Source organism: Lissotriton vulgaris, unplaced genomic scaffold, assembly GCF_964263255.1.
Source record: "Lissotriton vulgaris unplaced genomic scaffold, aLisVul1.2 SCAFFOLD_3884, whole genome shotgun sequence".
Taxonomy (NCBI): Eukaryota; Metazoa; Chordata; class Amphibia; order Caudata; family Salamandridae; genus Lissotriton; species Lissotriton vulgaris.
In genome coordinates, this window is record NW_028241138.1 from 99420 (window position 1) to 127367 (window position 27948).

A 27948-nucleotide genomic window follows, 5' to 3' on the forward strand; every position below is an offset into this window, starting at 1 on the left:
AACCTTTCAGCTCTTGGCGCCTATATGGCTGAAAATGCATTCATTGGGTCTTTAGTAACAATCCTTGCCCAGAACAACATAAGAAGGTCTTATAGTGTCCCACCACAAATCTTGGTGATTGCCCCTTTTCAATGGTAAACAAGCATTTACAATGCAATGGTTTCGCCTTTGGAAAAGTTAGAGCTATTGGCATTGTAAATGACAACATTTGTATTTATGTGTTGGTTTTGAAAACAGATAAATGAATGGCATTGTCATTTACATTGCCATTAGCTTAATCTCTCGCAAATGTGAGACCTATTGTACCCTACGGACGAGCTCAGCAGACAGCAATTACTACCACACACACACACCCAGAGCCAGCCACACACACACACACACCCAGAGCCAGACACATACACCCAGAGCCACACACACACACACACCCAGAGCCACACACACACACACACACACCCAGAGCCACAAACACACACACACACCCAGAGCCACACACACACCCAGAGCCACACACACACCTAGAGCCACACACACACCCAGAGCCACACACACATACCCAGAGCCACACACACACACCCAGAGCCACACACACCCAGAGCCACACACACCCAGAGCCACACACACACACACACACACCCAGAGCCACACACACACACACACGACCACACACACACCCAGAGCCACACACACACACACCCAGAACCCCCCCCCCCACACACACCCAGAGCCCCCCCCCACACACACACCCAGAGCCACACACACCCACCCAGAGCCACACACACCCACCCAGAGCCACACACACCCACCCACCCAGAGCCACACACACCCACCCACCCAGAGCCACACACACCCACCCACCCAGAGCCACACACACCCACCCACCCAGAGCCACACACACCCACTCAGGAGAGCAAGCACAGCGAGGGGGCAGGGAAGCAAGCACAGCGAGGGGGCAGGGAAGCAAGCACAGCGAGGGAGCAGGGAAGCAAGCACAGCCAGGGGGCAGGGAAGCAAGCACAACCAGGGGGCAGGGAAGCAAGCACAGCCAGGGGGCAGGGAAGCAAGCACAGCCAGGTTGCAGGAGAGCAAGCACAGCCAGGGTATTGTAAGTCCTTCGACGTTCTGAATAAGAAGTTGCCCTTTGGCCTCATTCCACTATATCGTAACAAAACTCTTGCAATATCCTTAAAATGTGCGTTAAGGTGTTCTCTTATCTCCTACATAAATGCATCTTCAATATTCCAGCCCTGAGGGATGTAGAAGGTGCTTTGCAGACTGAAGGGAGGAGCTACAATAATGTCAGCTAAAATCATTGTTTTTATTAATTCCTTCTGGCCCCAAGTTTGAAAAATCGACAAAGAAAATATTGTCTGTAACAAGAAGATTGCGGTCTTGTTTTTTGCCGTGCAACCGGGTTATCTTTCCTTGCAATACTCCCGATTCGTCCTCCCTTTTCTAACATTACTGCTGCGTGTTTAGCTTCCCTCGCCCCCATTGGCACGTTCTGCGTCGGTAGCTTCCATTATTTAGGAAATTAAACAGTGAAGATAATCTTTTAAAAAAGTATTAACGTTTTAATACGGGATATTATGGTTTCAATTGGTGGCATTTTACTGTGTCCGAGGTGCCTACGAGTGTTTCTTTACACATGATCTTTGCCCAAGGTCCTGTGTCCTACATTATCTCGGCATACAACATGGCCATGCCATAAAGTTAGCATGGCGCTATTAAAACTTGGGAAGGGGACGCGGGCCTAAGCTCTGTAATTATGTTCAACTGGGGTCAAGCCAAGCGAAGGCAGGATTAACGTTAATTACAACTTCGAGAGGCTGGCCTTTCTAGGACAGAACACGACGCAGGGGTTAATAAACTAAGCAGGAAGTGGCCATGGCTAAAGAAAATGCGTCACAGCAGCCATGGAGCTGGAGCACTTCCCGTGTACACTTCTTCTTGCAGGGGACGTAGCAGATCTGCCAGTTAATGAGAAGCAGCCTTCGCTGCCTGGGCGCCTTCCACTTCTGAGAAGGGGCGTCAGAACAAGTGATGCTCTGTGCTCGGGCCAGGGCGGGCTGCAGCAGTCTGAGGCCAAGCAACTAAGCCAAGGTCGTGGCTGTGGTTCACGCTGGGCTTCCAGGAGTGGTTTCGACCGTACCCCAATCCAAACAGCATACACCTACAGTCCTCACATACAGGTTCATGCAGAACTAAAAAGTCGTAACTCCATTTTAGGAGAACCGCCTACATCTCCAGTTGAAATCGTATTCAAGCCGACGCAGCTACCTGTGCTCATCACACCTCAGTCCTAGCAGAACTACCTGCAAATGCATCCCTCTCATGTCGATTCACAAAGAATTGCCCAAATCTACAATCACCTCACGTCAGATCGAGTGTAAATAACCAGAGCTGCAACCTTTGCATCTGGTTCATGTAGAGATACCCCGATCCAAACAGAAGCGCGTACACCATCAACCATCGCATCCTGGTTCATGCAGAAACATCCAGAGAGGAGGGTCGCTCAATAAGACTCTCCTTTGCATACTGTCCTCACAAACCAGCTTAAGCAGAATATATAACCCTCCCGGCAATACACATCCCTTCGTTGATGAGCTATCCGACCTTCTTACACAATCGTCACTTTCCAACTCCCAAAACATTTTTCTGGGAGACCTCAACCTCCATTGGAATGAGACCAATAACCTCTCTATCACCCTCCTATCCAACCTTCTCGAGATCAATAACCTCGAGCAACTTTGTAAATCTTCGACCCATTCTAAAGGAGCAATCCTAGATGCCATCATTACGAGCAAAGATCTAGCCCTCCTATCCAACATCGTTCCCATCGACTGGTCCGACCATCATCTCATTCTGTTCTCTATAGCGGTCTCTGCCATCCCTCCTCCCACGAAAATCATTAAACCCATGAAACTGTCCAGAAATCTTAATAATATCCCCCCTAATTTACTGGAATCCGAACTCCATGCCCAACTTCTCGCCATCCCTCCCTCACTGAACGCAAATGAGCTTACAGAACACTACAACAAAGCAGTCGTGGATACCCTGGACCTCCTGGCCCCGCTGAAGCTTAAAAACCAAAGAACCATTCCTTCCAAATCATGGTTCAATTCAGAGCTTAGTAATGAAAGACGCTCACTTAGACAGACGGAAAGAACGTGGAGACAACACCCTACCCCTTTTCACCTAGCTCGCCTCAGACTTGCAAGATAATCTTATAAAAAACACATCTTTAAACAAAAAGCATCCTTTTTCCGAGCACAACTGGACCGAGCCAAAAATAGACCCAGAAAACTGTTTAACATTGTTCGCAATCAAACCTCATCCACTCCTCCTATACTTCTGGCCTCGACCACTAGATGCAAAGAAATAGCCCTCTTTTTCACTGAGAAAATTGCTAGAATAGAACAATCCTTCCTCCAGACTCTGACCCCTACCTCCATTTTGGACATCTCCCCTAACTCACCTGCATCCCTCCCACCCCCTCCCCCCCCTGCTCCCTCCATGATCCTACATAACATTGATCTCCCGATCCCCTCCATTCCCTCCTCCCTCCACGATTCTGATCCCCCTAACACTCTCCTTAAAAATAACGCCACCTGGCATAATTTCCAGCCTGTTACTGAAAGAGATGTCTTTGACATCATTGTGAAACTTAAACCCTCCTCCCACACCAAAGACCCCCTCCCCTCTAAACTTGTCCAAAATCTCAAACACATCATTACCTCTTCCTGGACCTCGATCATTAACACTTCCCTAGCCACCGGCTGTGTCCCTTCCTCCCTACAACTGGGCCAAATCACCCCCATTCTCAAAAACCCTACTGCCGACCCTAATGACCTCAACAACCTCCGTCCTATTTCCCATCTGCCCCTTCTCTCGAAAGCCCTGGAAAAATGTGTCCTTCTTCAGCTTGACCGACACATTGAACTTTTTAACTTACTTGACCCCCTCCAATCAGGTTTCAGGAAAGGTTGCAGCACTGAAACCGCCATGCTTAACATTGTGGATGACATTCACCACTCCCTCGACAATGGCGAATCTAGCCTATTGATCCTCCTCGATCTCTCCGCTGCGTTCAATACCGTTAACCATTCTGTTCTACTCAAAGTCCTTAGAGAACGATTCAGCCTTAATGGTATGACTCATAATTGGTTTGTCTCATACCTGCAACACCGTGCTCAACAAATTAAAATCCAAAACTGCTTATCTAACCCCTCCCCCACTTCTCTAGGAGTTCCGCAAGGAACCATTATCTCTCCCTCTCTCTTTAACCTCTTTATGGAACCCCTCACCCTCATTCTCAAACAAGCCGGGATCAACTACCATATCTACGCTGACGATACTCAACTCTACCATAAGATAAAAACCCATGCTGACATCCTCCACCTCAACAACACCCTCATCAAAATTCAAGCCGGTTCCACTCGAACCACCTCAAACTTAACCCTAAAAAAACGGATATTATTCTTTTCTCCCCAAAAAACAACCAGCTCCCCATTCAAAATTGAATCACAGACCTTAATGCCCTCAACTGCCCCTTGTCCCTAGCCATCCTTGGGCATCTCCCTTGACAACCGCCTATCTCTCAACATACACATCAAAAACTCTGCCAAAGGAGCCCTCCTTACCCTCCGTAACCTTCATCCCAATTGATGATTTAAAACTAGCAGTTCAATCTCTTGTTCTATCGCGCATTGATTACGGCAATGCCATCCTCACCGGAATTCCCAAAACACACCTGGCACCTCTAAAATCAGTGCTCAACCTCGCGGCCAGGCTTGTCACAGACTGCAAATTATTTGACCACATCTCTCCCGCCCTCAAAACCCTCAAATGGCTCCCCATCGAAGGCAGATCCACTTATAAAACCGCCTGCATTACGCACAAAATCCTCCACCAAAACACTCCAACATGCCTTGCTATCAAATTGACCAAAGCAGGCTGCATGCGATCCCTGAGAAGCTCTAACACCCACCTACTTATCCCCCCTCTTCAGAAAAAGAATTCCACTCAGCCACGCTCCTTTTCAGGCAATGCCCCTCTTATTTGGAATGCCCTCCCACCAGACCTCCGCTGTAACCCGTCCTACCCCAGCTTCAAAAAATAACTCAAACTTCTTCTCCTTAATAAATACGGGGGCTTCTAACTACCTACCGAGTGGCCTTGACTAGTTTCTTGAACCCTCTGCACACCGTTCTCAGGCCATGTTAACTACGGTTTTGCTAATGCTCGCCACTGTTCTCTAAGCAGTGTTAAGACTCAAGGGTTCAATAAATACAATTAAATGAAACGAAATGGTAACATTGCCGGCGTCAGTACGCACACACCGATTCGGTAACATGGCAGTATATATAAGCAAGGACTCCAACAGAATGGAACGGATACAAGGTGCAGCGGTGGACAGGTGACTGCAGTCACAAAACCGCAATGCCCATGGACAGCACAGCACGAGGAATGCGCCCAGTGCTTGCTTACATGCCAAGACCAGTCAGGGCTGGGACCCATCCAGAGAGAAGGCAGGGTGTTTGGAACCTGAAATGGACAGGGAAACAGGCAGGACCGATGGACCTGGGACCTGGCTTCAGAAATGCACCAGTTCAGTTTTGCACAGATCTTTGCACCGCCTGAAAGTGTAAACAGTGAGAAGACTATCAACTCTCCATTGCTAAATCTACATTTAGCTCTAAATGTTGCTTCAAAATCTGTGTAATCCGGAAAGGTCTGTGCTTAATCGAACCGGCACCAGTGCAAGCTGTGTAGTTACAAATGTTGATGCAAATTTGCACCTGTGCTATCCCTTCAATTTGGCTGATGACAGGCTTTCATTGTAGTTACACTCTATGATTTTGAGAATTGGTGAAATAAAAGACAAGCACGTGCAGGATTCAAATAACACGTTTATCACCAAAAATTCAGCTGTGGCAGTATTACATCGAGCTGATTCATATTAGTGCACGTGGGAGAGATGAAGCCAGGACAGAAAGGGAAAGGAAAAGGAAAGATGAGGAGAAAGAGAGGGCAAAGAAATAAAAGGAAAGAAAGAAAGAATGGGAAGGAGGGACAAAAGAAGGAAGAAGAAGAGAGAGGAGACAGAAAGGAGGACAACGAGAGGACAAAGAAATACAAGGAAGGGAAGAGATAATGGGAAGGAGATACAAACAGAAAGAAGAAGAGAGAGTAGATAGAGAGGAGGAGAAACAAGAAGGAAAAACAAATTAAACCATGGTGTCCTGGGACAGCAATTGGGTACCTGCTGACACTGGGGCAGAGAAGTCAGTGCGGGGAGGGCGGGAGCAGGAAACCATGAGTCTGGACCTGCGGTGAAAGGAATAGGGGTAGGGCAGGGGAACACAGCGTGAAAAGGTAGGTAAATCTCAGCCAAGACGTTACCTGTAGCGAGTAAATCCGAGGTGGCTGGGCGGCGAATGATTCGATCCAGTCCACATCAAAGGAGGCAGCTGATGCGAAGTGGGACTGCAATCTGGGAGTAGGGATGACAAACGGTTCGGGGTAACTGTGTACTCATTAATACACTGTTAGTTGAAGGTCTGGGCCCTTTGGAGCGCTCCTGTGCGCTCCGTACGATCACCGGAACAAAGCCCTACCAAGTCTCGCATGAGACGCGTATACCGCAGCTGGTCCAGACAAGGGGTACGAGGCGTATTGGCAGCCGTACTGAAAGCGCACTGTTTAAAGCACACTATGAGGCGTACCAGACTCCGGGGAGCCAGCGTACGTTGCACACACTTCAGGCTCAGTTAACTTAATTATGACGATGCGCACAGTCTCTCTGGCCCAAAGCGAAGGGGGGCGAGGCGTACCGGGTGACGTGTACGGCTGGCTTGAGATACCGGAGGGGTGTACATTGCACTTCAGACGCTCAAATGCCAGCTACAAGGCGCACAGTTCGCAGCGCACTCGTTCCGGCAAGATAGGGGCGTACTCGCTTTACCAAAATAGCAGCGTACAGTCTTTAGCGCACTTCCTTCAGCAACATGGAAGCGCACAGTTCTTTAAAACATTGAAGGACGGTCAGGATTGGCATACAATTTGGAGCACACAGGCAGGCTGAAATGCAGCTCACTTCGCACACAATACCTTTGTGTCCTTCAAGCTTAGGTGCGGCCGATGCCAGGCAGACGTCCCTCGTTGCGGTGCCTTCCAGGAGAAATGACCAAAACAAACCTTCAACAACAAACAAAAAAAAAACACCGCCCACCGCCGCATGACGCACGAAAATAGGCGGGATGAGTAAAAATCGCCGGAACGCCCACGAATCTGCACGGGGAATGAGTGACGCATCTCTGTTCCAATGGCTAGCCTCCATTTATGGAGCTAGCCAATGGAACAGAGAGGCGGAACAAAGCCCCATACTTGTAAACAAAAGCTTTCGCCTGCGCGAACACTGCTGCGCAGCGGATCGCCAGGCGAAACCTAAAAAGTAATTCGCCTTCTTCCAGTGCTCTCTCAAATGGTTCACCCTTATCAGAACAGTTATGACAAATGGAAAAGCACTTAGTAAAAAATAAAGTCATATCATGATAAGGGGTGGGCAGAATGTTTCATTCTGCCCATGAATTGGTGGAATTGGTGACTCCGCATTACTCTTCTAGTGTGGAGTTCCGGCCAAATTCGTCTGATCGCTGCATGGGGGAATATTTTTACAATGAGGCTCTAGAAATGCGTGTGCTTGCTAAATTTAGCATCCCCTAGTGTCATTTTCTAATGCGGGTGGTCGTAGTCAGAGGGCGGCTTCTCAAGTATATTTGCTGCCCCTCAAGTACATTTTCTACTGAAGCGGCAGCAAAATCAACTGAAATGGCCATGCACTCACACACGTGGTGCCGTTCACGCTGATTTTTCTGCACTGCTCGCTTTACTTGTGCCAAATTGTCTCTTTTTCCCCCGCTTGTTGAACTGCGCAAAGTGAAACCCCACAAGTTCTGCCCACCTCTAATGAGGATCAGGATCTGTGTGCTTCTTTTTTGCGTCTTGAGTTTCAACGTTAACTCTAAATATTACAGAGTTAGTGTATGTTTTGCAGACAACAAAGCACAGACACATAGGGAAGTAATTTTCTCTTTGTGTTTCTGAGCTCTGCTGTCAGCAAAACATGCACTAACTGTGATATTTCGATTTAATGTATGCACTCAAGTCACGAGAAAGAAATGCACGGATCACTTCTGAGATGGTTCAGTGCAGAAAACGGGATCATGAACAACCCCAGGATTTTGTTTCAGGTTCTAAATGGGGTGAGAACACTAACCTCTTTTGCACTAGTCATGTCAACAGACATTGAGAAGACATTTGATATTGTATAACTGTAAGGATAGGGGAGCGAAGAAGCGGGGTAAACATATATGGTGAATTGGTTGACTGGCTCTCTGTGAGGTGAGGACTGGTTAGACCCAGGCAAGTGGATGGGCAATAATTTGCTGACTTCTAATATCCAGGGAAGCGGAGTTTGAAGCTAGGGGCCGTGGAAGACTGGTAGCATGTAACGGAAGTCTGACCTTGTTAGGATCAACAAAAGGGTACTGCCTCAGGGGCATGAGAATATTTTATGTTATGTAACTATCTTTATTTAGTTCACTATGTTAATTCCCCTAATTGGGTATTCAAAAAAAATGATCTTGCTATATTGCCATTGTTACATTATAATGATTGTTTTGAATGCTCTTCTCTTTGGGAAATACATTTTTCTTTAAGTAACAGAGAGGTAATTTGATAACCATGCTGGAAACCTCTAATTGCCATAATGGACGGATGGGCATTTCGCTCCTGCTGCTTTGAGTGACCATCTCTTTTCGACCCTAGCCCCATGCGTAATATTGTTTCAGGTGCCCATGAAAATGTCAAAATGCTCCTTAGAGGACCTCTAAGAGAATTGAATGATAGATGTTGATAAGGACATTGGTGACAGAATGAAGTTGTATACAGAGCAAACCACACAGAATATCCATGAATGTACGTTCAAACTAATCAAACTAAATGTGGCGGCTAGAACCTATCTCACCACAGACAAACTTAGCAATAAGTATCCTGGGGTGTACATTTCTGACCGAGATGTGGAAGAATAGAAGTAGACCTTCACCATATGCTGTAGGACTATACTGCCCGGACACAATATTGGGAAATTATAGAATGCACCTTAAACGATGCAACTGATGGATCATTTCAAACCCAACCAAAGGTGTATCCGCTCAGCCTAGTCTCTAGATCAAAAAACCTGATAGCAGGTTCATTGATCTTGCCCTGCGGTCACTGGCAAAAAGGCAGATAAATATGACTTGAAAGTTAAGTGGCAGTCAAAACTAACAAACTGTCAATCCCAGGCACTAAGCTGTGAGTGAAGGTATTGCATGGGAAGACCACTTAGGAAGTGAGAGGACCAAATAATCATGAGCTAGAGATGCAATGTTACTTACTTTTCAGAAGAAGGGAGACGGACGGTATAAAATTACCAACATTCTTTTGAGATAAGAGCAGTGGGCCTGGATGATACTTTGGCGGACCTTTTGAGAGACACAGCCTCCTTGAAATTAGGGATGGGACCCAGGAAGATTTAGTTGTGCTGATATGCCTGGGCGTGGTCACAGAGAAGTTGGACATGATCGGCACTTTGTACTATATATATGGCTTTCGACATCCACAAAGACTATTATTGCCCCAATTACACAATTATTATTCAACGGCAAGTTACACAGTCACTGGCTGAAAGCTGTTTCAAGCTAAAAATCAGACTCAGGGGAACAACAGTTGTTCATGCTTATATAATATGCAGGCATGTATTTTACTTACGTAGACATGAATATTGTGCCCAAAGGTAAACACTGAAAATTTCCTTTTGAGCTGTAGGATAGAAAGCTTTAAATTTGCTATCTTATTCATGTGAGTTTGAACATGAGATGGATTATTGAAATCCACAAAACGCTTGGAAAAAATTCCTTCCAACAGCAAGGAATATGAGAAAGAGAGAACATTCTCCACCAGGTACCTCCTGAACTGCCCACTTCATTTTGGAAAAGTATCAAGCAGACACGTGAACTAGAGACATATCTTCAGAAGATAACGGTAACAGCAGCCTACCACTGTATACCAATAAAATGGTTCTCAATTTAGGAACCCAACCTGTCGGTCAGGAGAAACAAGTTAGCAGAAATAAGGGACAGGAGAAGAATTATGCATATAATGAGACCCAACTTATCTCAGTTCAAAGAACAATGACCTTTACATAATAAGGGCTATTACTCCACATAGCTGGCACCACCCTTTGGGTAAAAATGGTGCTTTACTAGACAAAATTCTAAGACACTGCAGCAGAAACTGTAGGGCCTTCACTAACGGAACAAGTCTTGGCAATGATCTACCGGGAACACAGTCATCATATGCTCATCGACTACAATGTTGCATGATTTAGTTATTTTGTTAAGTATGGAGCTTATAGAAAATTATACATTAATTCACTATGAGAGGATATTAATGCCAGTTAATCAGCAAGAAATGTGCTTTGAATGTGTCATGGATTTCCTGATCACAAGAAAAAAAACATAATTTAAAAAATGGATGGTTAACCTTCACAAAATTTCTAGCGTGCTACTAAAGATCGTTAAGGCCAAACATATTTTAGCTTAATGTGAACAACTGTATCAAAAGGCGAATAGGGAGAGCTCTGTTGTTTGGTGGTAATGTCTGACAAATCACACAATATGTTAAGTATTTGTGGAGCTGCCAAAATGTGTTTCACTAATCTCCAGATTTTAATACTTTTCCGCATCACTGTGTTCAGATTAATTAGAAAAGTCACTAGGTGTCCGAGACGGCTTGATGAAGCCTCAATATTAAATGAAATTATGAAGTACTGATATTTTTAACATGCTCAATGTGTCATAAATACGTATTTAGAAGATGATTGATTTGCAATTGATCAAATACCTTGTGTTCACCTCAAGCTAAGCGGTAAGAGAAAGAGTATGGCTTCTTACATGCACCGAATTTGGTGGCATAAGTATTGTTGTTCAACTTTTGAGCTGAGGATGTGTTGGTACAAAGTTCACTCTTAAAAGATTAAAAGAAAATGAAGGGGAGGTGTGGTGGGGATGGAGAAGTGGTGATGAGGAGGTTTCATAATAATAAGGAAAATATAAATCATGTTCACTCAAATGTCGATGTGGACTGAAAGATTTGAGAGTAAAGACTAAAGACTTCTAAGTAAGTATGGAAAAAGTGCTCTCAATTCTATGAAGAAGTTGAATTGAAACATGAAACAATTTAGAACAAGTCTTCTTGAGCAAAATGGAGGTGGAGTTGGGTGTTAGCATGGAGATGATAATTACTATTTGACCTAATATGAAAAGATCCACCAGGAAGAGGAGAGCACATGATTGCGTGCAAGATCATGTTCACATAACAAACCAAAATATAGCAGATAGAAGTACAATAATTAATCTGCTGTATTTGTTGACATTGTATTTTTTTGTTTTACATGTTTTAAAGGGGATATGTGTTATTGTATATACTAATTTAAATCTGTGTACAGTTGTACGTCACAATAACAAAATAACAAAATAAAAAATATTGACCTGCAATAATATTGATTCCACAATATTCACGATCACTATATCATTAAGGTAAATATAGCTAGGAAATTGTAGATGTAATATTCTTTACTCACAATCTACTAACCATGATAACATAGCAATAGTCGATAAAGAGGTGTGAATATTATTGCAGGTCTGTACAGGTCGATATTTTGACTATGATATTGTCACCATGTTTTCTCTCTAATCTCCCTAATGCAGTGTTGTAATGCTCAAAGACTCAAAATTCTTCTCAGTTGGCACCGCAGCTATGAACATGTGTTACGCAATGGTGTTTCCCCTTGTAATAAAGTGTCTTCACTCTGCATACTGCTTGGCATCACAATAACACATATACCATATCTACATTCTGCACCTAGATATCAGATAACGAAATTCTTACTTTATGTATTTTCGAAGAGGCTGGTTTTCACAGACATATAGGATTTGTTCTGAGCCGCAGTTATAAACATTCTTCATTCTCTCGATTATCTTCATGGCCATCACCGTCTTTCCAGTTCCTGGCAATCCATGGATAAACAGCTCCCTAGACTTTCGGACATTCTTGGAAAGGATTTTATACTGTTTGATGGTGAGTAAATTGAAAACTTCGCAGCCAAGCTGGTCACTTAGAAGGGATCTGAAATTAAGCAAGACTATCACAAGGGCCTTCCGCAGATCATTTACAGTTCGAGTTATCCTATAGGAGTCAGGATACTCCACTTTCAGAGTATCACCCCTACCTACATCTTGATCTATACCATCAACATTTGGAAAGTTGCTCACTCCATAAAGATTAAAAAGTTTTGGAATTACACAGACCTTTCCAGTGTAACCTCCAACATTTACTATCTTTTGTTTAAGTCTATAAGCCACAAATCTTGAATATTTCTTCATAATATTAAATAAATGATTATGATCATGATAGATGGTGTAGAAGGTTGGATAAGCATCTGAAGTTATCAAGAGAGCATCACACACAACATGCTTGTTCTCCGGTATTCCAATATCGACAGCCCAGCTTCTGGAAAACATGAGGACTCCTCGAGACCCGGGAATTTCATCCATTAGTTTACTTATTGTGGGATGCTCCTTTGAAATCTCTTCATAAAGGTTGGCTGGACATTTAATTATTTCATTTGTGCCACCTACAGAGGAAAGGAATCAGCAACTATTAGGACATATAAACCTGTCCAGTCCAAAGACTGAGCAAGCAACATTATAGAAGTAAATTGTTTTCCACAATCAATTACAACAGCAGTTGGAGAAATGATAATAAACAAAAAATATACAACATGAAGCTAAAACTGAAGACATCATTATTTCTTCAGACAAAGTGTTCTTCTACGGACATCAAAGCAATATTAAGATTCTGTTCACCATTGCTGTACAAAATTTGAACCATGAAAAATGATTACCTCTGCAAAGTACTCACAGGTCACAAAAAGAAGGAATTTGAGACCTATAACGCAAAATTGTATTGTATTGTATTGTATTATATTTGTATAGCGCGGTTGCTGCCCACTGGGCGTCCAAGCGCTGGAATGTGGAGACAGAACTCAGAGGACAGAACTGGGAGTGACAGAGGGCTATGATTAGATGGATTTGGCAAACAAGTATGTTTTCAATTGTTTGCGGAAGGAGAGTAGATTTGGATTAGATCGGAGATGAAAGGGAAGTGAGTTCCACATCCTAGAGGCGTTTAGGGAGAACATCCTTCCTCCGGACCTAGCTCTTTTCACTCTGGGCACCGTGGCCAGGAAGGCCTCCGTGGATCGAAGGTTTCTCTGTGGATGGTATTGGCTGACTAGCTGTGAGACGATAGCTGGACCAGACTTCCAGAATGCCCGGTGGGCAATACATAGCGCCTTGAATGCCACTCTCTGTCGGACTGGAAGCCAGTGTAGGTGGTTCAGTGCAGGTTTTGCTGACTGAGTCCGTGGAATTTGTAGCAGGGTGCGGGCTGCGCAGTTCTGCACCACCTGGAGCTTACGAAGGGTGAACTCGGGGGCTCCAACATACAGGGCATTGTTCGAGTCTAGCCGGGACTGGATCAGGCCCTGTACTGCCACTTGTTTGGCTTCCATAGGTAGAAGCGGGAGGACTTTTCTTAACGTCCTGAGTAGGCCAAAACATGTGGCGGATAGTTTGGTGGCCTGGGTGGAGAAAGAGAGACTTTTGTCGAGCCAGACTCCCAGGCTCTTTACGCTTTCCTTGGGAGTGGGGGGGGGGGTGCCTAGGCATGGAGGCCATAGGGAGGAGAAGGACGCTGGTGATGCTGGGCCCAGGAGCATGAGCTCAGTTTTGTCTCCGTTGAGCTTTAAGGAGGAGTCTGTCATCCACTCCTTGACATCCTCCAGGCATTTCAACAGGCCCTCTGAGGTGTGTCTGGCACCCTCTTGAGCCAATGAAACCACTAGCTGGGTGTCGTCCGCATACGATACAATTTTTATACCGTATGGTTCGACAATCCCAGCTAGAGGCCTCATATATACATTAAACAGTACAGGGCTCAATGAGGAGCCCTGAGGTACCCCACAGTTCAGGGATTTACTGGCTGATACTGTGTCCCCATCAAAGATCTGGAATGATCTGTTGTTCAGGAATGACTCAAACCACCTTAGAGCATCGCCAGTGATACCGATGTTGCATAGGCGGTTCAGCAAGGTGGTATAGCTGACCGTGTCAAAGGCGGCACTTAGATCAAGGAGGATCACTGCCACTGATCCTCCCTGATCTAGTATTTTTCGTGACTCTTCGGTGATCGCAAGCAGGGCGGTTTCAGTGCCGTGCTTGGGCCTGAATCATGTCTGGGTTGGGTCCAGAAGCGAGTTAGTCTCCAGGAATTGCACTAGTTCGGTATTTATGTGCCTCTCCAGCACCTTACTAGTCCAGGGGAGTAGTGAGATTGGCCGGTAACTGGAGTGGTCTTCTGGGTTGAGAGTGGGTTTTTTTAATAAGGCTCGAACCATGGCTTTCTTCCAACTCGTGGGTACAATGCACGATGTGATGGAGGAGTTAAGTAGCTCCAGCACCACAGGAAGGATGGTTTGACTTGCCTGGAGCAATATCTCCGGTGGGGCAGGATCGCAGGGGGAGCCTGATTTCACTTGGCGAGCCAGCTGGTTGAGGGTGTCTAGATCTAGTGGGGGGAAGCGTTCCAGAGTAGGGTGGTCTGGGAGAGGGGGGGAGCTCGGGAGAATAAAATTTGGAGTCCTTGAATCGTTTGGTGCTGTCGGGAAGGAGGAGTATATCTTGGAGACTTTATTATGAAAAAAGTCTGCTAGCTCATTACACTGTTCTAGCGTTTTTGTCAGAGGGGGGGCGGTATTTGCTTTGATGCATTTTTGTACTAGCTGGAAAATTTCCTTTGGTTTTGAGTCAGCTGCCATAATTTTGTCTGCAAAGTACGTGGCTTGGGCTGCCCTGACCCCATTTCTGTAGGCCTTGATTGCTTTTTTGTATTGGGATTTTTTGTCAGGGAGAAAATCAAGTCGCCAAGCTCTCTCTTTTTTCCTGCAGAGGCGTTTTAGGTCTTTCAAGGTATCTGAGAACCAGGGGGCGGTTCTGTGCGACCTCTTGGGTACAGATTTCCGTAATGGGAGAATTGTATCCAGTGAGTCTCGGATCCAGTTTACGTAGTTTTTATTAGCTTGGGAGGGATCTGGGCAGGGTGGTGGGCATGAGCTTTCTAGATTAGTCGTCCATGGCTCGATGGAGAGTTTTTTCCAGTTTCGCTTGGTTATGGGTTGAGGGGTGGGTAAGGGGGATTTACCGGTGATCCAGGTGAACGGAACTAGAAAGTGGTCTGACCATGGAAGTCGGATGGGTTGGCCCACCGTTAATTCAGTGCAGTTGCTGAATATTGGGTCAAGGAGATTGCCCTTTTCATGGGTAGGGGCTGTGACCAGCTGGGTCAATTGTAGGGCTGCAAGGTCGTCTAAGAGTCTAAAATACAACACAAACCTGTCTCTTGGTACTTCAAACTGGTAAAACAACAAAAGTCATTCAGTTCGGTTAATGTATATTGATAAAACCCTTTGTGACCAAATGTGGTGTTCTCTAGCTAAGGCATGTGAGCACTCAAGTGCAGCATGAACATAACGGTCTTCACAGGATTCTACGAACTTTTAACTGGCTTGAAGTTGTTAGTAATACCCAATGTAGAGATATCCATCAGCAAAATATGGATGGCAAAACATTTTGCAAAATTGGGTATTTTACGCAGCAAGGCATTTGCTCAATGAAGGGTTTGAGCGGACACACAATAAGTGAGCATGGAGTTAACAAACTAAGGGGTTAATAGCTGTTTTTGCAACACACACAGCTTTGACCTATGCTCTTTCCAACAACAACCAATACAGATGCTGCATCACCACTGTGATATGGTCGTACATTAGCCTTTTCAGTGATCTACAGTGAGGAAAGTAGTGTATTATATGGTGTGACTGTGATACCTCTCTGTGTAATAGACTCACAATACCATCTTGGGTCCAGTCAGGCTCGTTTGTACAACCTTCAGCTCAGCCCTGGGTAGATGTGGGTTTTCGAGTAGTAAGGCTTGAACAAAGGAACAAGTGTACAGCAATTAGAAGTACCAAAACAATGAAATAAGAAAGTCATACAACACAAAAAACTAAAATGAACAAAATCCACTGGAGGGTTTATAGCTTTTTAGGTAAAATATTCATCACAGCTTTTCACTCAAATCATCAACAAGCATTGGCAAATGCTGCGGTTAGCGAACATTTTGTAAAACCTTTACAAAGTTGTGCTCGACTACTCTTGTCCGCTTGGGGCTAACTCTGGCAAGAATGCAGTCAAAGGTGCCAGTAAGGATTTGAAGGGCAGTTACCTTGTCACCAAAGACGCAAGTCTTCTTTCAAGCTTTATGGGAGAACTGCCATAAACTTCAATGTAGAGGTATGCAAGAGATACAGGATGCTAAAGAAGCTAAGGATGCTATGCAGTCAACGCAGGACCTTCCTGAGGCTACTCCTCGGTCCATGGTCCTGGTGGATCAACTTTGCCCATGGGGATTAATGTCCCTTCAAGTCCTCGTGGGTATAGGAAAAGTCCAGTTGCCACTGGGCTACTAGTCTCCGGTCACAGTGAAACGAGCAGTTTCCTTTGGTGAAGACTAGTGTCTGTCTTGGGCGACCAAACTGCACTCAGAGTACTCTCCCAGGTCCAGCAGACCCGGGTGAACTTTTGAACACTGAGACTTGGTTTACCAGGCTGCCTGCCGGCGGTCAGCGGTGGTCAGGAGATTGAGGCTACTGACTTGGCATAACAGGCTTCTTCAGCTTTTATGGACCTGGAGCTGAAACAGGAAGTGATACAACTGGTTCTTCGAGTTCTCCTCTGCCTCATGCTTGGGAGCGACTTTTCCACCAGACAGGCTACACAGGCATAGTCTGCACTCTTTGCTAGTCCAAGTAGCAGCAGGTGCAGCCTCTCTTGCCAGGTCCAGGGAACGGCAGCACAGTTATTTTTCAGTCCTCTTTTCAGTCCAGATGTAATCTGAGGTCTGGGTGCCATATTTATGCTCATATATGCCCTCGGGGGGGGGGTGGGGGGGGGGGGGAGAACAGCGGTTACAAGCCGATCGGCTATCAGGTCTCTTCCTGCCTGATGACAACTTCCTGCAATGTGTGGCCACCGGTTAACCCAGACTTCACTATTCTGCCCACTCCCAAGATGGTGTGTGGAGCTTGGTTATCACACACTCTCATAGTTGCACCCTTTAATTGGGAATTCATAAGTTCAAACCACATTGGGATTTGGGTTGCATAGATGTAATCCACTACTTAATGTGTGGTCTGCCATGAACCAGCCTTTATCAGCTTCACTTTTGGTCTAGTCTACTAGGTATCAGAGGTGTGTAGCATAGTAATAGTTGAGGAAATTGTGTACCCACAGCCCCGCCTGTTTGACCCCAGTGGAGCACTGACGTTGTATGATTCTACCTTTTTTGCTTGGCAGATGCAATGAAGCTGTATCTCATCTGTGAACTCTTTCTTCATTAACAGTGCCATTGTTTGAAATAAGTATAGAATTCGAAGTAATAGCAACAACTTGAAGATAGGTATACAATGCCACCAGTAGTGTGTGTTGTTATTCCACCTATTCAATTCTGTTAGTACAATTCTCTAGAGATTTTGCAAGTTTGCTACCATGGATACCGCTATGGTCTTTCTTAGGTCTATCCTCAAATATTCAATTGTGTTTAGCCCATCCTAATGAGATTTGTTATTTTAAAGCCAAAATAATACGTTTAGGCCCTCAAGACTTGCTCTGGTTAATTTTAAACTCTGACACCATGTTGTATTCTGTGAGTTATGTGAAAAGTGGGGGCAAGAAATTGATGGGATCTGTTAAAAATATAAAAATACTAAGTAAGTTTTCATTCAACTTCCTCTTGACACATTGTAGGAAGGTGGCTACCTGACTATGGTTACCCCAGATTTTTTGCCTTGTGTTTAGCTGGTTTTCGACTTAGTTGGCCTGGTTCCCTGCTAATCAGGGCCCCAGGCTATCTGCTCTCTCTGTAAAATGGATTCCATATACCCTAGGTGCATAACTAGATTGGCTTGGGTCACCTTATCAGCCCCTGTACAGAGCACTATAGGTGCCCAGGGCATAGGTGCATCCAAGGCCTACCAGGGGCTGCAGCATATCTTTTGCCACCCCTGGCTGGCTATCTAAATTGACACAACTGGCTGATCACTCAGCTGGGGCAAGTGGGTGTAATCACCCCTTGCTTAGATATAGTATACCTATATCTAAACCTATATCTGGACACATATAAACCTGTGAGCCACTCCTATGGCAGGCCTTAACAATCCTGGAGGCAGAGTGCGTGGTTTAATGTGAGATGGTGCTCTAGCATGAGCTGAGCCTGTCTGCAGCTGTCGGGACCAATTCCCTTAGCTGTTCCGGGATAATGCCAAACCATATACTAATAAGTGCATTATAATCCTCGCGGTTATATGTCAACTTTGGTTTGGCTTTATCAAAACATGTCGTGTAAGGTGTCATACGATTTGGAATACTACCCCCTCGCCAGTCCTGGCGACGGGGGTAGCATTCCACCCCTCTAGAGGGAGAAGACATGTTACTTTACTGAAACGCGGTTGATTTAAAATGAGCCTCAGATCCACAAAATGGATGCCCCTGCCACAGACACGGGTCTGACCTCCTGCTGCTGACCGAAACCCGGCAGAGGAGGCCTGGACAAAGAGTTTCGTGTCACAGGGCGGTGTCAAACCACCCCAGACAGGAGATAGTGGATTGGAGTAGGGAGGTTTCAAAGAAACCAGACACTGCCTGGGGAGCACAAGGCTGCCCCTTGCAGGATCCGGCCAAACCGGTTCTGGGGCCTCCCAGCCCCTGTCCCAGCGCGGCCAGGATCAAAGGAGAGGGGTGTAACCACCCCCTTCCTGGGTCCCACCCATAGGAGGGGACCTAGCAGGATGTCCAACCCCCGAGATTCGAATAAGAGGGGGAGCAGTCCCAACGGACCTCAGATCATCCTGAAGAAACATAAGAAACGAAATCTGGACCCTTCGACTTTCTACACGACGTGAGAAGACTGAAGAATCTCCCTTGTGGTCAAGGAGTGACCACCCTGTGCAAACAGGCACCATCCAGCCCTCGACCCTTGCTTTGTTGCAGTTCCCGCCGGAACTCGAGCGACAGAGATCGACGAGATCAAGCTTGCCTGCCTTCTACCTGCCCGATCCACAGTCCCTGCAGAGCTGAGACCCGTGGAGGCGACCGGAAGCGTGGGGCACGCCATCTTGAAAAGGCCACGAGACGCTGACCGTGCGGCCCACGAGTGACCCTCGAAGCTGTACACCGGGGTTTGAGAAGCCCCAGCCCCGAGCTCCACTTGCACCAAAGCTCACCCCTCCACACTCGACGAGTGCTGCGTGGGGCCCTTCTGCTTGTGTGCGCTCGACGCGTTGGCCCGGTCACTTGCCAGCTGGCTTGTGGCCCCTGTGCCGACGAACTTTGAAATACGACTTGCTTTTCTGGTTGCTCCAGATCTGCACCAGCTCCTGTGAAAAGGAGCACCCACTCTGACCCTCCTGGTTCGAGTGATAAGCAATCTCCCGGTTCCGCTTGGATTGCTTTTGCCAAGTGCTGTTTGCTGCAATCTTGAAGCCGACGGTGCTGACGGCGAGAGCCTACGTGGGACAGATCGTGACCTGCTCCTGGACGTCGCAGATGCCCCAGAGCCCACGTGACAGCGGAGAGAAGCCTATCGACAACCGCCTGATTGCGCCCGACATTGCCTGGTTCCGTCCTGGTTCCACCCTGGTCACTGCTGAGTGACCCAGACTCTGTCCCCTCTGCTTTCAGGTACTTTTCTACTTCGATCCACCCTGGGATCGCACCGGACACTTCTGCTTCACAGCGCCTGCAGCTGCAACAGCTTCAAGCACCAAGAACCTGCGTGACAGAACCCGACGCCACTTCGACCCTGTGCACCCACGGCCTGTGGGTGAGGTAACTTTGCAACGCCGGTGTCTATACACTGGTACACACCTCTAGGGTCTGTGTCTAAAGTTTTGTGTTCCTAGGTTCAGCGGAAGTATCTTTTAATTCACTTTAATTGACTTTTACGCACCATTGACAGTGCATTGGTGCGCGCCGCACTTTCCGTGCTGCACCCGTCTCCTGTGGGCTACTCCCGACTTCTTCATTGCTTGTCCTGACTGCTCCCAGCGAATCTCTAGGCCCTAGGCCTAACCATTGTTCGATAAGTGTTACTTATACCACTTTTTTAATATATGGTCTGAGTGGCCACCCGCCCTCATCCATAAACGTGCAACTTTATATGTGTAACAGTGCTTTTGATTTAATGCTTGTGCCCCTTTCCTCATAAAGAGTACTGGGGAGTAATTTAGAAATAAATACATATATTTTTACAATATATACTTGTGTGGTGTCCTTTCATTTGATTACAGGATTGTATGTGGTAAAACAAGCTCGCTTAACACGACCTCTTAAGTTAAGCCTTTAAGGCTGCTTAGTCCATGCTACCACTAGGATAGCTTGTCTACAAGGTTGACTTACAACCTGACATCTTTGGGGTTTGTTTGGACTGATACCCAGTGGTTCCAGAATTGGAAACACTACATATCAGGCCAACTTCTCACACACATGTCTTAGATAAGCACATTAGCCCCAATCTTTCATGCCAGAGGTTCTTGGGTGAGAGCAATTAAAAGCATCGAGAGGAGACATCCTCATCTGGTCCACCTGATGTGCAGCCACCGCAAGAGCCTACCATTAACTTGAATCTTCACTTCTGGGGTACACTACACCTCCACGATCCATCCAGGACACTTTCTTCCAGGCTAATTTCATGAAGGGCATCATCCATGAAGTCCCAATCTACCTATGGTGATCAGGACCATATTCCTTCCTCCCTGGTACATCTATGTTTTGTTTTTTCTCTAGTCTGTGTCCCCAAATTAGAGGCTGGCTGATTCACCACTTCCATTGAATATTCTCAGTAATATAGTTACTACTATTTCTGTCAGTATTTTTGCATCAACATTTTGTAGAGCAATCAGCCTAGAAGAGGCACAGTGGTTGGAGGGTTACCTGGTTTAAGAATCAATAATACTCTCATCAAGGGCATCACCTTTTTTCTCAGCAATAGTCTTGTGATAGAGATCCACCAAAAGAAGGAGCAAATGAGAACTGAACCTCTTGTAGACCAGAGCTGAGTTGTCATTTAGACCCTGGGCTTTGGAATGGGGTAAATTGATTATTGCTGATAAGATTTCTTCTTTTACTAAAAGAATTTTGAGATATTCACAAGAAGTCTTCTGTGGAGATCTCAGTGAGATTAGCACTCTCAAGGTGCTCCCTTCATTGGGCCACGTCAGTAGGTTCCTTCTTGTATAAATTGCTACAGAAGTCATGAAAACAAATTCACTTTCTCAGATTTGGATCTGGACCAGTAGCGGCTAGTGTAAGGGAAATGTGGTGAGGCAGCACGTAAAGAGTAGGGAGTAGCGCAGGGCAAGGCGAGGGGGCTGAATGAATTTGAAAAAAGAAAACGTACCTGCTGGTCTTCTGCTCGTTGTGCTGCTCCCTGGGCTTCCCCGCTGGCACAGGCTGAAGCTCCCAGCTTCCCCTTCAGCAAATCCCGATGCTGCTCTTACCATGAGAGCAGCGTAGGGATTGGGCGGAGCACACTGATTTAGCACTCCCTCGGGAGCTGGGAGTCTGTACCTGCTGATCTCTCCACCCAGCAGCACAGCTGGGTTGGAGAGATGTCAGTGCGCATGACAGTTTGGCTGGCCAAACTGCCATGCGCACTGCAATCAGGGCCCACCACTCCTTCTCCCCTGCTGCAGTGCTGTGGCCCCACCCTCCACGATTCGGCTACAGGACAAAAAAATATTTTGATCTGAATTAAGAACATTGTACCAAGCAGGTGGGGTGGGGGAGACACTCCTCTGCCATAGCAGAGACGCCGCTCTGATGTGCACATAACATCATCTTTGCCTCTCACTTCTACTATATGGCATCTGCACCCGTCTAGTCTACAGTTTGCAAGGCACAGAATCAGTTGTTACGTTTTCGCAATAAGCAATTAACCCTATCCTTTTCAAGTGCCAGAATTTGACTATTCATATATATCCTCTTCTTCCATAGTTTTTGGGACTGGCTTGTAGTGATCTTTGGTAAGAACATCTTACCATGGGCCTCCAACTAGCGGCTGGCTGAACTCGGATTCATACCAAGACCCCATGCCAGGACTGGACATAAACGCACATCATTGCATCCTGATTCCACACCCTGAAGATGCTGAGGATGATCTGCAAAAGCCTCCAAAGCAACACTAGAAAAACTTTCACTCACTCCCAAGTCACCAGCAATTATGAGTATGGGAACACCTTCTACGCCAGGATCACCAAACAACTCACTATAAGTCTACAAACCATCCAGACATTGTCAGCCAGACTCATCCTCTACCGCCTCACATCACACCACATCTCAGTGAAACTCTACTGGCTCCCGGTACACAAATGTGCTCAACTCTAACTCCTCACACACACATTTGAGGTACTACACTACTCAGACCCTACCTGCCTGAACAGTTGTATCTCCTTACACCACCCATACAGACACCTCTGCTCCGCAGAAGTCCTTTGCGCCCACATCCATTGCATTTTACAAACATACATAACATAATATCTCTCTTTGGAAATAACAAGGAGCGATGCGCAGAATCTGCTTCCATTTGGTACTCTTCAGTTAGAGCAAGGCAACTGGCAGTCCTCCCACACCATCTCATGCAGTGCAGACAACTCTAGTAGGGTACAGGCTTCCAAGAAGGACTCATTTACTCAAACCCTTTTTTTCCATTCAAAATAATATGAAATGGGTGCCCCCACTATCAGAATCCTTTCTTAATTAAGCAGGTCAGCTTTGGAGGAGGAGCTACGTCAGCAAGCAAGATGGCTGCTTAGGCTCCCGGCTCCGTCGACCTTCGTAACCCGCCGCGATATCCTGCATGTTATCCTGATTTAATGCCTAGCCTCTGTGTGCATGAACTGTCCTGCACTCTGATGGTGAAATCCGGAAACTTTTATCGGCTTGTTTGACGGAGTTACATCGAGTTTAAGTTTGCGGCCTGCTCCAGCGGTGAAGCCGGGGCCTGGAGTACTTTCGCAGCCGGGCTGTAGTGCAACAACATCGGCCAGGAGACTCGGGCTGGGCCCGGTCGACCGGAGTGGAGGCTTTGTTTCAGCCCGGATTTGGTGGCGATCGTTGTCATTGCTCAGTATCGATGGAGGAGTGAGTCTGCGTGCTGCTGGCTGTGGATGGGAGCCACCGTCCAGCGGACCCGGTTTGCTCCCTCCGGGGCTCGGTGGTTCGGGGTTACCGGCCTGCGGCCTTAACTGGGTTGACCGTGGTTGCGAACAAAGACTGGTCACCCTTCGCACCTGCACGTTCGAGATCCTGTCTGTCCCTTCCCGAGGATGCCGGAATCTCCCGGGGAGGTGATAGAGATTGATATCGAGCACGAGAATATGCCATCGCTGAGGTTAATACTGGCAGAACTTTGGGCATTCCGCTCACATGTGGATACTTTGTTGAGCAAATTGGACACTCGCCTACCTGAAATGCTCCTGGTGGAACCGGGCCCGGCCCTATTGTTGAAACGGGATTCTGCAGCCATTCCAAACGCGGCCATTTTGACTCCGTGAGAGAACCCCGTGAGGAAACTAGTACTGGAACCGTCGGATGGTGCCCTGGTGGACGGTGTTCCCGAGGACGTCATGATATTGCTGAACCTTCCACCACTACCGGCTTTGGAGATATCGTCAGGCGTTCCCCTCCCGGAGACTTTTGTTTGTGACTTTCCATCTAATTTGTGGTCATCTTCTCCCTTCCTGGTGACGCTACGACTTCTGTTCAAGACACACTGGGACTGTTCATCTCTGCGGGAGAGTTCGTCTGCATCTACAGTTCCTGAGGACTCACTGCCTGCTGGTAGCCATGGGCTGATTTCTGCTGACTCTTTTCTCCTTTATTGCCTCTTTGTGTGCCTTTGGGTCTCGCTGGAGGGGGTTCATGTTTTTGTTCGGAAGGGCCAAGGTTAAGATCGGCTGGATCGGGATGGGTTGGTATGGCTTTTACAAGTGTTGGACCTGCAACTGTTTGCTCTAAGAGGCTGGGCGGTGTCTCACGGTACCCTCTAACTTCTCTACATTGCTGTCATAAGTTTGTCCGTTGATGATAGGGGGTGGCTGTTTCAGGCGGGGGGTCTAAAGGGGCTGGGAGCCCACATGGATATACCCCCCTCCGTTCTCTTTTTTCCTACCTTTGGGGTTTTAGTTATTAGGGGCGACAGGCACGCTGCTAGTGGGGTTAGGCTGTAGCCATTTGCAGGGGTGCAGGGGGGGGGGTTTATTTTGGCTTTTTTATTTTCTATGGCCTTTTCCCCTTTTTCTCTCTTTTCTCGTAGGGTCAGTATAGCTACGAATCATTCGGATTCTTACCGTATGCTTGTATTTCGTGCTTTTGCTTTTATGACATCCTGATTTATGGGCGGGCAGGCCTCGAGTATTGGCGCAGAATGGGAAAGTATATTGTGTGCTCTTTTGTACCGACCTATATGCTCTGGCGCCAAATCTCCATTATAGTGGACATTACATGTATATCCTGTTTTTTACCCTGCCCGCCGCATTCTCCTGTTCGTCTGTATGGCACCTGATCCTCTCTTATATAATATAAAATGAAACCTCGGTCTTATCCTGCAATCCAGTTATGCATTCCAATACAAGTTTTATTCTGAATCGCTGCCGGACCTTTGGGTTGTCGCTGATGAGCTGTGTCATATTGTGATATCAACGATTTAATTTGTCTAGCGGCCGGCCCCCGCGGTTGTAGGCCCTTGCTTGTATTTCTACTGAATGCTAAAATAAAGGTTTTAAAAAAAAAAAGCTTGAAATCCTTCCTCTTCTGTAACACGATGGTAGAGAGGTCTTAAAATATGTGAAGTTTGACTTCATTGTATGAAATTTTACAACCTTTTCTCGCATGCCCATCAGATTCTCTTTTTGTGCTCATAAAAGTGGTGACATAGCAAGATGTCCTGAGGACCCTCGGAACCTAGACCTCCTCCCAGGGTCGCCCTATGGACTCGGTCTATGCGTATGGAGTCATCGCAGGACCTTTGTACTATGGCATCAAATATACCCTGAGTTTAGGGGGCGTGGCCCAGCCATGCAGCAAGATGCAGCGCACTTAGAGAATTCAATTATCTGTGGTGCCCTGTGGCGATCCACAGCGCCAGCAACTGAAACGTCAGGAATAACCACTGGCACCGAGAATCACAGAGGAAAAGTTGCGTACCTGGTTAGGCCCTCCCCCTCTCTCAGTATTTCGACGAGAGTCTGACGTACCGGCTCCAGCCCTGGTCTGCGCGGTCGTGTAGGCCTGGGGCTGCGGCGGAGACAATGGGCCAGATGCATCAAGCATCCATTTTGCGATTCCTTATTAGCGAAAAATAAGGAATCGCTAATAAGGAATAGCAAAATGGAATGCATCAAGCAATCACTATAAAAATAGCGATTCCTTAGAATTCCTTAATTGCGACTCGCTAATTGCGAGTCGCCATTAATGAATACCTCCCCATTCATTCCTATTGGCCTAGAGGCCCATAGGAATGAATGGGAAGACAATCTCAATTTGCGATTCGCAATTAGCGATTCGCAAATTGAGATTGCGAGTTCAAGGGTGCAGGGGTGTCCAAAGGACACCCTGTTACACCCCTGAATGTGATCTGTGCACATATGTTGCGCACACAAATGCCCTTAGGGCATATGTGTGCGCAACATGAAACTTTGAAAAATGCACAAAAGTGCATTTTTCAAAGTTTTTGCAAATTACCATGAAGTTGTACTTCATGGTAATTTGCGTGCCCTATTAGCGAATTCGCTATTTTTGATACTTTCATGCATTGCATTTAAGGAATCTCAATTAGAGATTCCTTAAATACAAACAATCGCTTTTTAGCGAATTCTCTATTTGCGATTTTTGCATTTGGGATGATGCATCCCAAATGCAATAATTGCACTCGCAAAGGGCCAGATTCTGAGAATCTGGCCCTTTTGCGAGCGCATTTCGCTTGATGCATCTGGTCCAATGTGCTGTGCTGACCCCGAACGTCATTGAATGAGGCGGAGGGGGGCCGAAGCCTGCATCGGTGTGTGGTGCATGGCGACTATGGCAGGGGGCCGGCACGCGAGGTTGGAGACAGAGGCAGCCGCCTCGAGACCTAGACCAACAGGTACAACCAAAGGCACCCGGGCGGCGCCAGCTGGCCCGGGATAAAAATCGTGGAACTGCCGAGGCCTAGCGCTGCTTCACCTGCAACCACCTGCGGCGGCCTGGTCAGAGACTTTGTTACCCCTACGGTGCAGAGACACATACCACTAGTGTGTCTAGACTGCACTCTTATACAGGCGAGGTATGCGGACGATTGTGCACAATACTTTACCCCTTGCTAGATGCCCACTGAAACAGAGCAGCTAATTCAACAAATAATGCAGCCCAGTGCAGAAGATACACTGGCACAGAGGTGTGAAAACAAGCCAGAAATCGCTCAACATCCACAACGAAGGGGCCACTTCGCCGCAGCCTTTTCTCTCTCTGAAACTAGTTGGAAGGAAATAAAATTAAAAATGGGAAAAGGAGATGCCAAGAAGACCAAACTTAACTTCGACAGCAAAAGGCAGACGAGACACATGGAGGCAGAGACACAACAGGACATCGACACAGCACCAAGAGAGGAAGCTGGCTAGACAGACATGGACCTTTGCACCATACTACCGGACTTGCAGTCTAGCCTTAAGACCATTGAGGGGAAAATAGCTGCCTAATCTGCCCGCTGGGTCAAGAAACTCGCATAGACATTCTGAAAAACAGAGAGGACGATGTTCATGAATTCCAGGTAGATACCAATGAGCAGATGCTTCAAATAGAAAAGGTCCTCTCGATCATAAGACCCAAGAATGAGGACCTTGAGGCACGCTCTCGCAATAATAATATGTGCATCGCGGGGTGCCGGAAACAACCACCATGTCGACAATGGAAAAATATCTGGAAACCCTTATAAAAGAATTGTTCGGCACAGACCTATCTGCAGTGTTCATAGTGGAGAGATCCCACTGTTTATTGGGACCCAAACCCCCTATGGGGCCACACCCAGGCCTATCATAGCATGAATATTAAATTACAGGGGCCGGGACATGATCCTGCAGCTAGCACGGGAACGAGGCAGTATCCAACACCAAGGAAATACACTAGCCTTCTACCCTGACTTCACCGCCAGTGTGCAGGTGGCTCAAAGAGAATTTCTCACGGGGAAGCATTTGCAGCAGAAGGCAGAAGTTCCTTACACACTTCTCACACTTCTCTACCCGACGAAACTACGTGTAACTAATGAAGGGAAGCAACACTTTGTGGATGTGAAGTTGGTGCTGAAATTTGTTAAAAACCTCACATACCCGAAACATACAGGCTCATCACCATCCAGGGGGAGAGAAAGTGACACTCTGAGTGGCAATGATTAACCAGGGAGAGCAGCACCCCCACTGACATACATACTTCAGGCCCTGGATTAGACTGAATAGAGTAACTGCTTCAGTTTAATATTGACCCGGTTGTGCTCCCCAACAAGACATCATGAAACGTCAGTTCCTCATTTCAACATTATTGCAGAACTATGGTTGCAGTGGGAGTCCACAGAGCCACCTCACTGTTTCCGGTGAAGGTGTTTGCCTGTGATGACTTGTCCCCCAGGGGTGAATTCCCGCTT

The 27948-nt window shown here is 46.6% G+C and overlaps 1 protein-coding gene across 1 annotated transcript in view; it reads right to left on the reverse strand.

The window, feature by feature from the left end:
• LOC147672105 (schlafen family member 11-like) overlaps nt 1–27948 on the reverse strand; it is a 118512-nt gene that overhangs the window by 55256 nt on the left and 35308 nt on the right. Inside the window, exon 3 of the mRNA XM_086948031.1 lies at nt 11995–12739. Coding sequence (XP_086804157.1) covers nt 11995–12739 — 745 coding nt within the window. The remainder of the gene's footprint in view (nt 1–11994; nt 12740–27948) is intronic.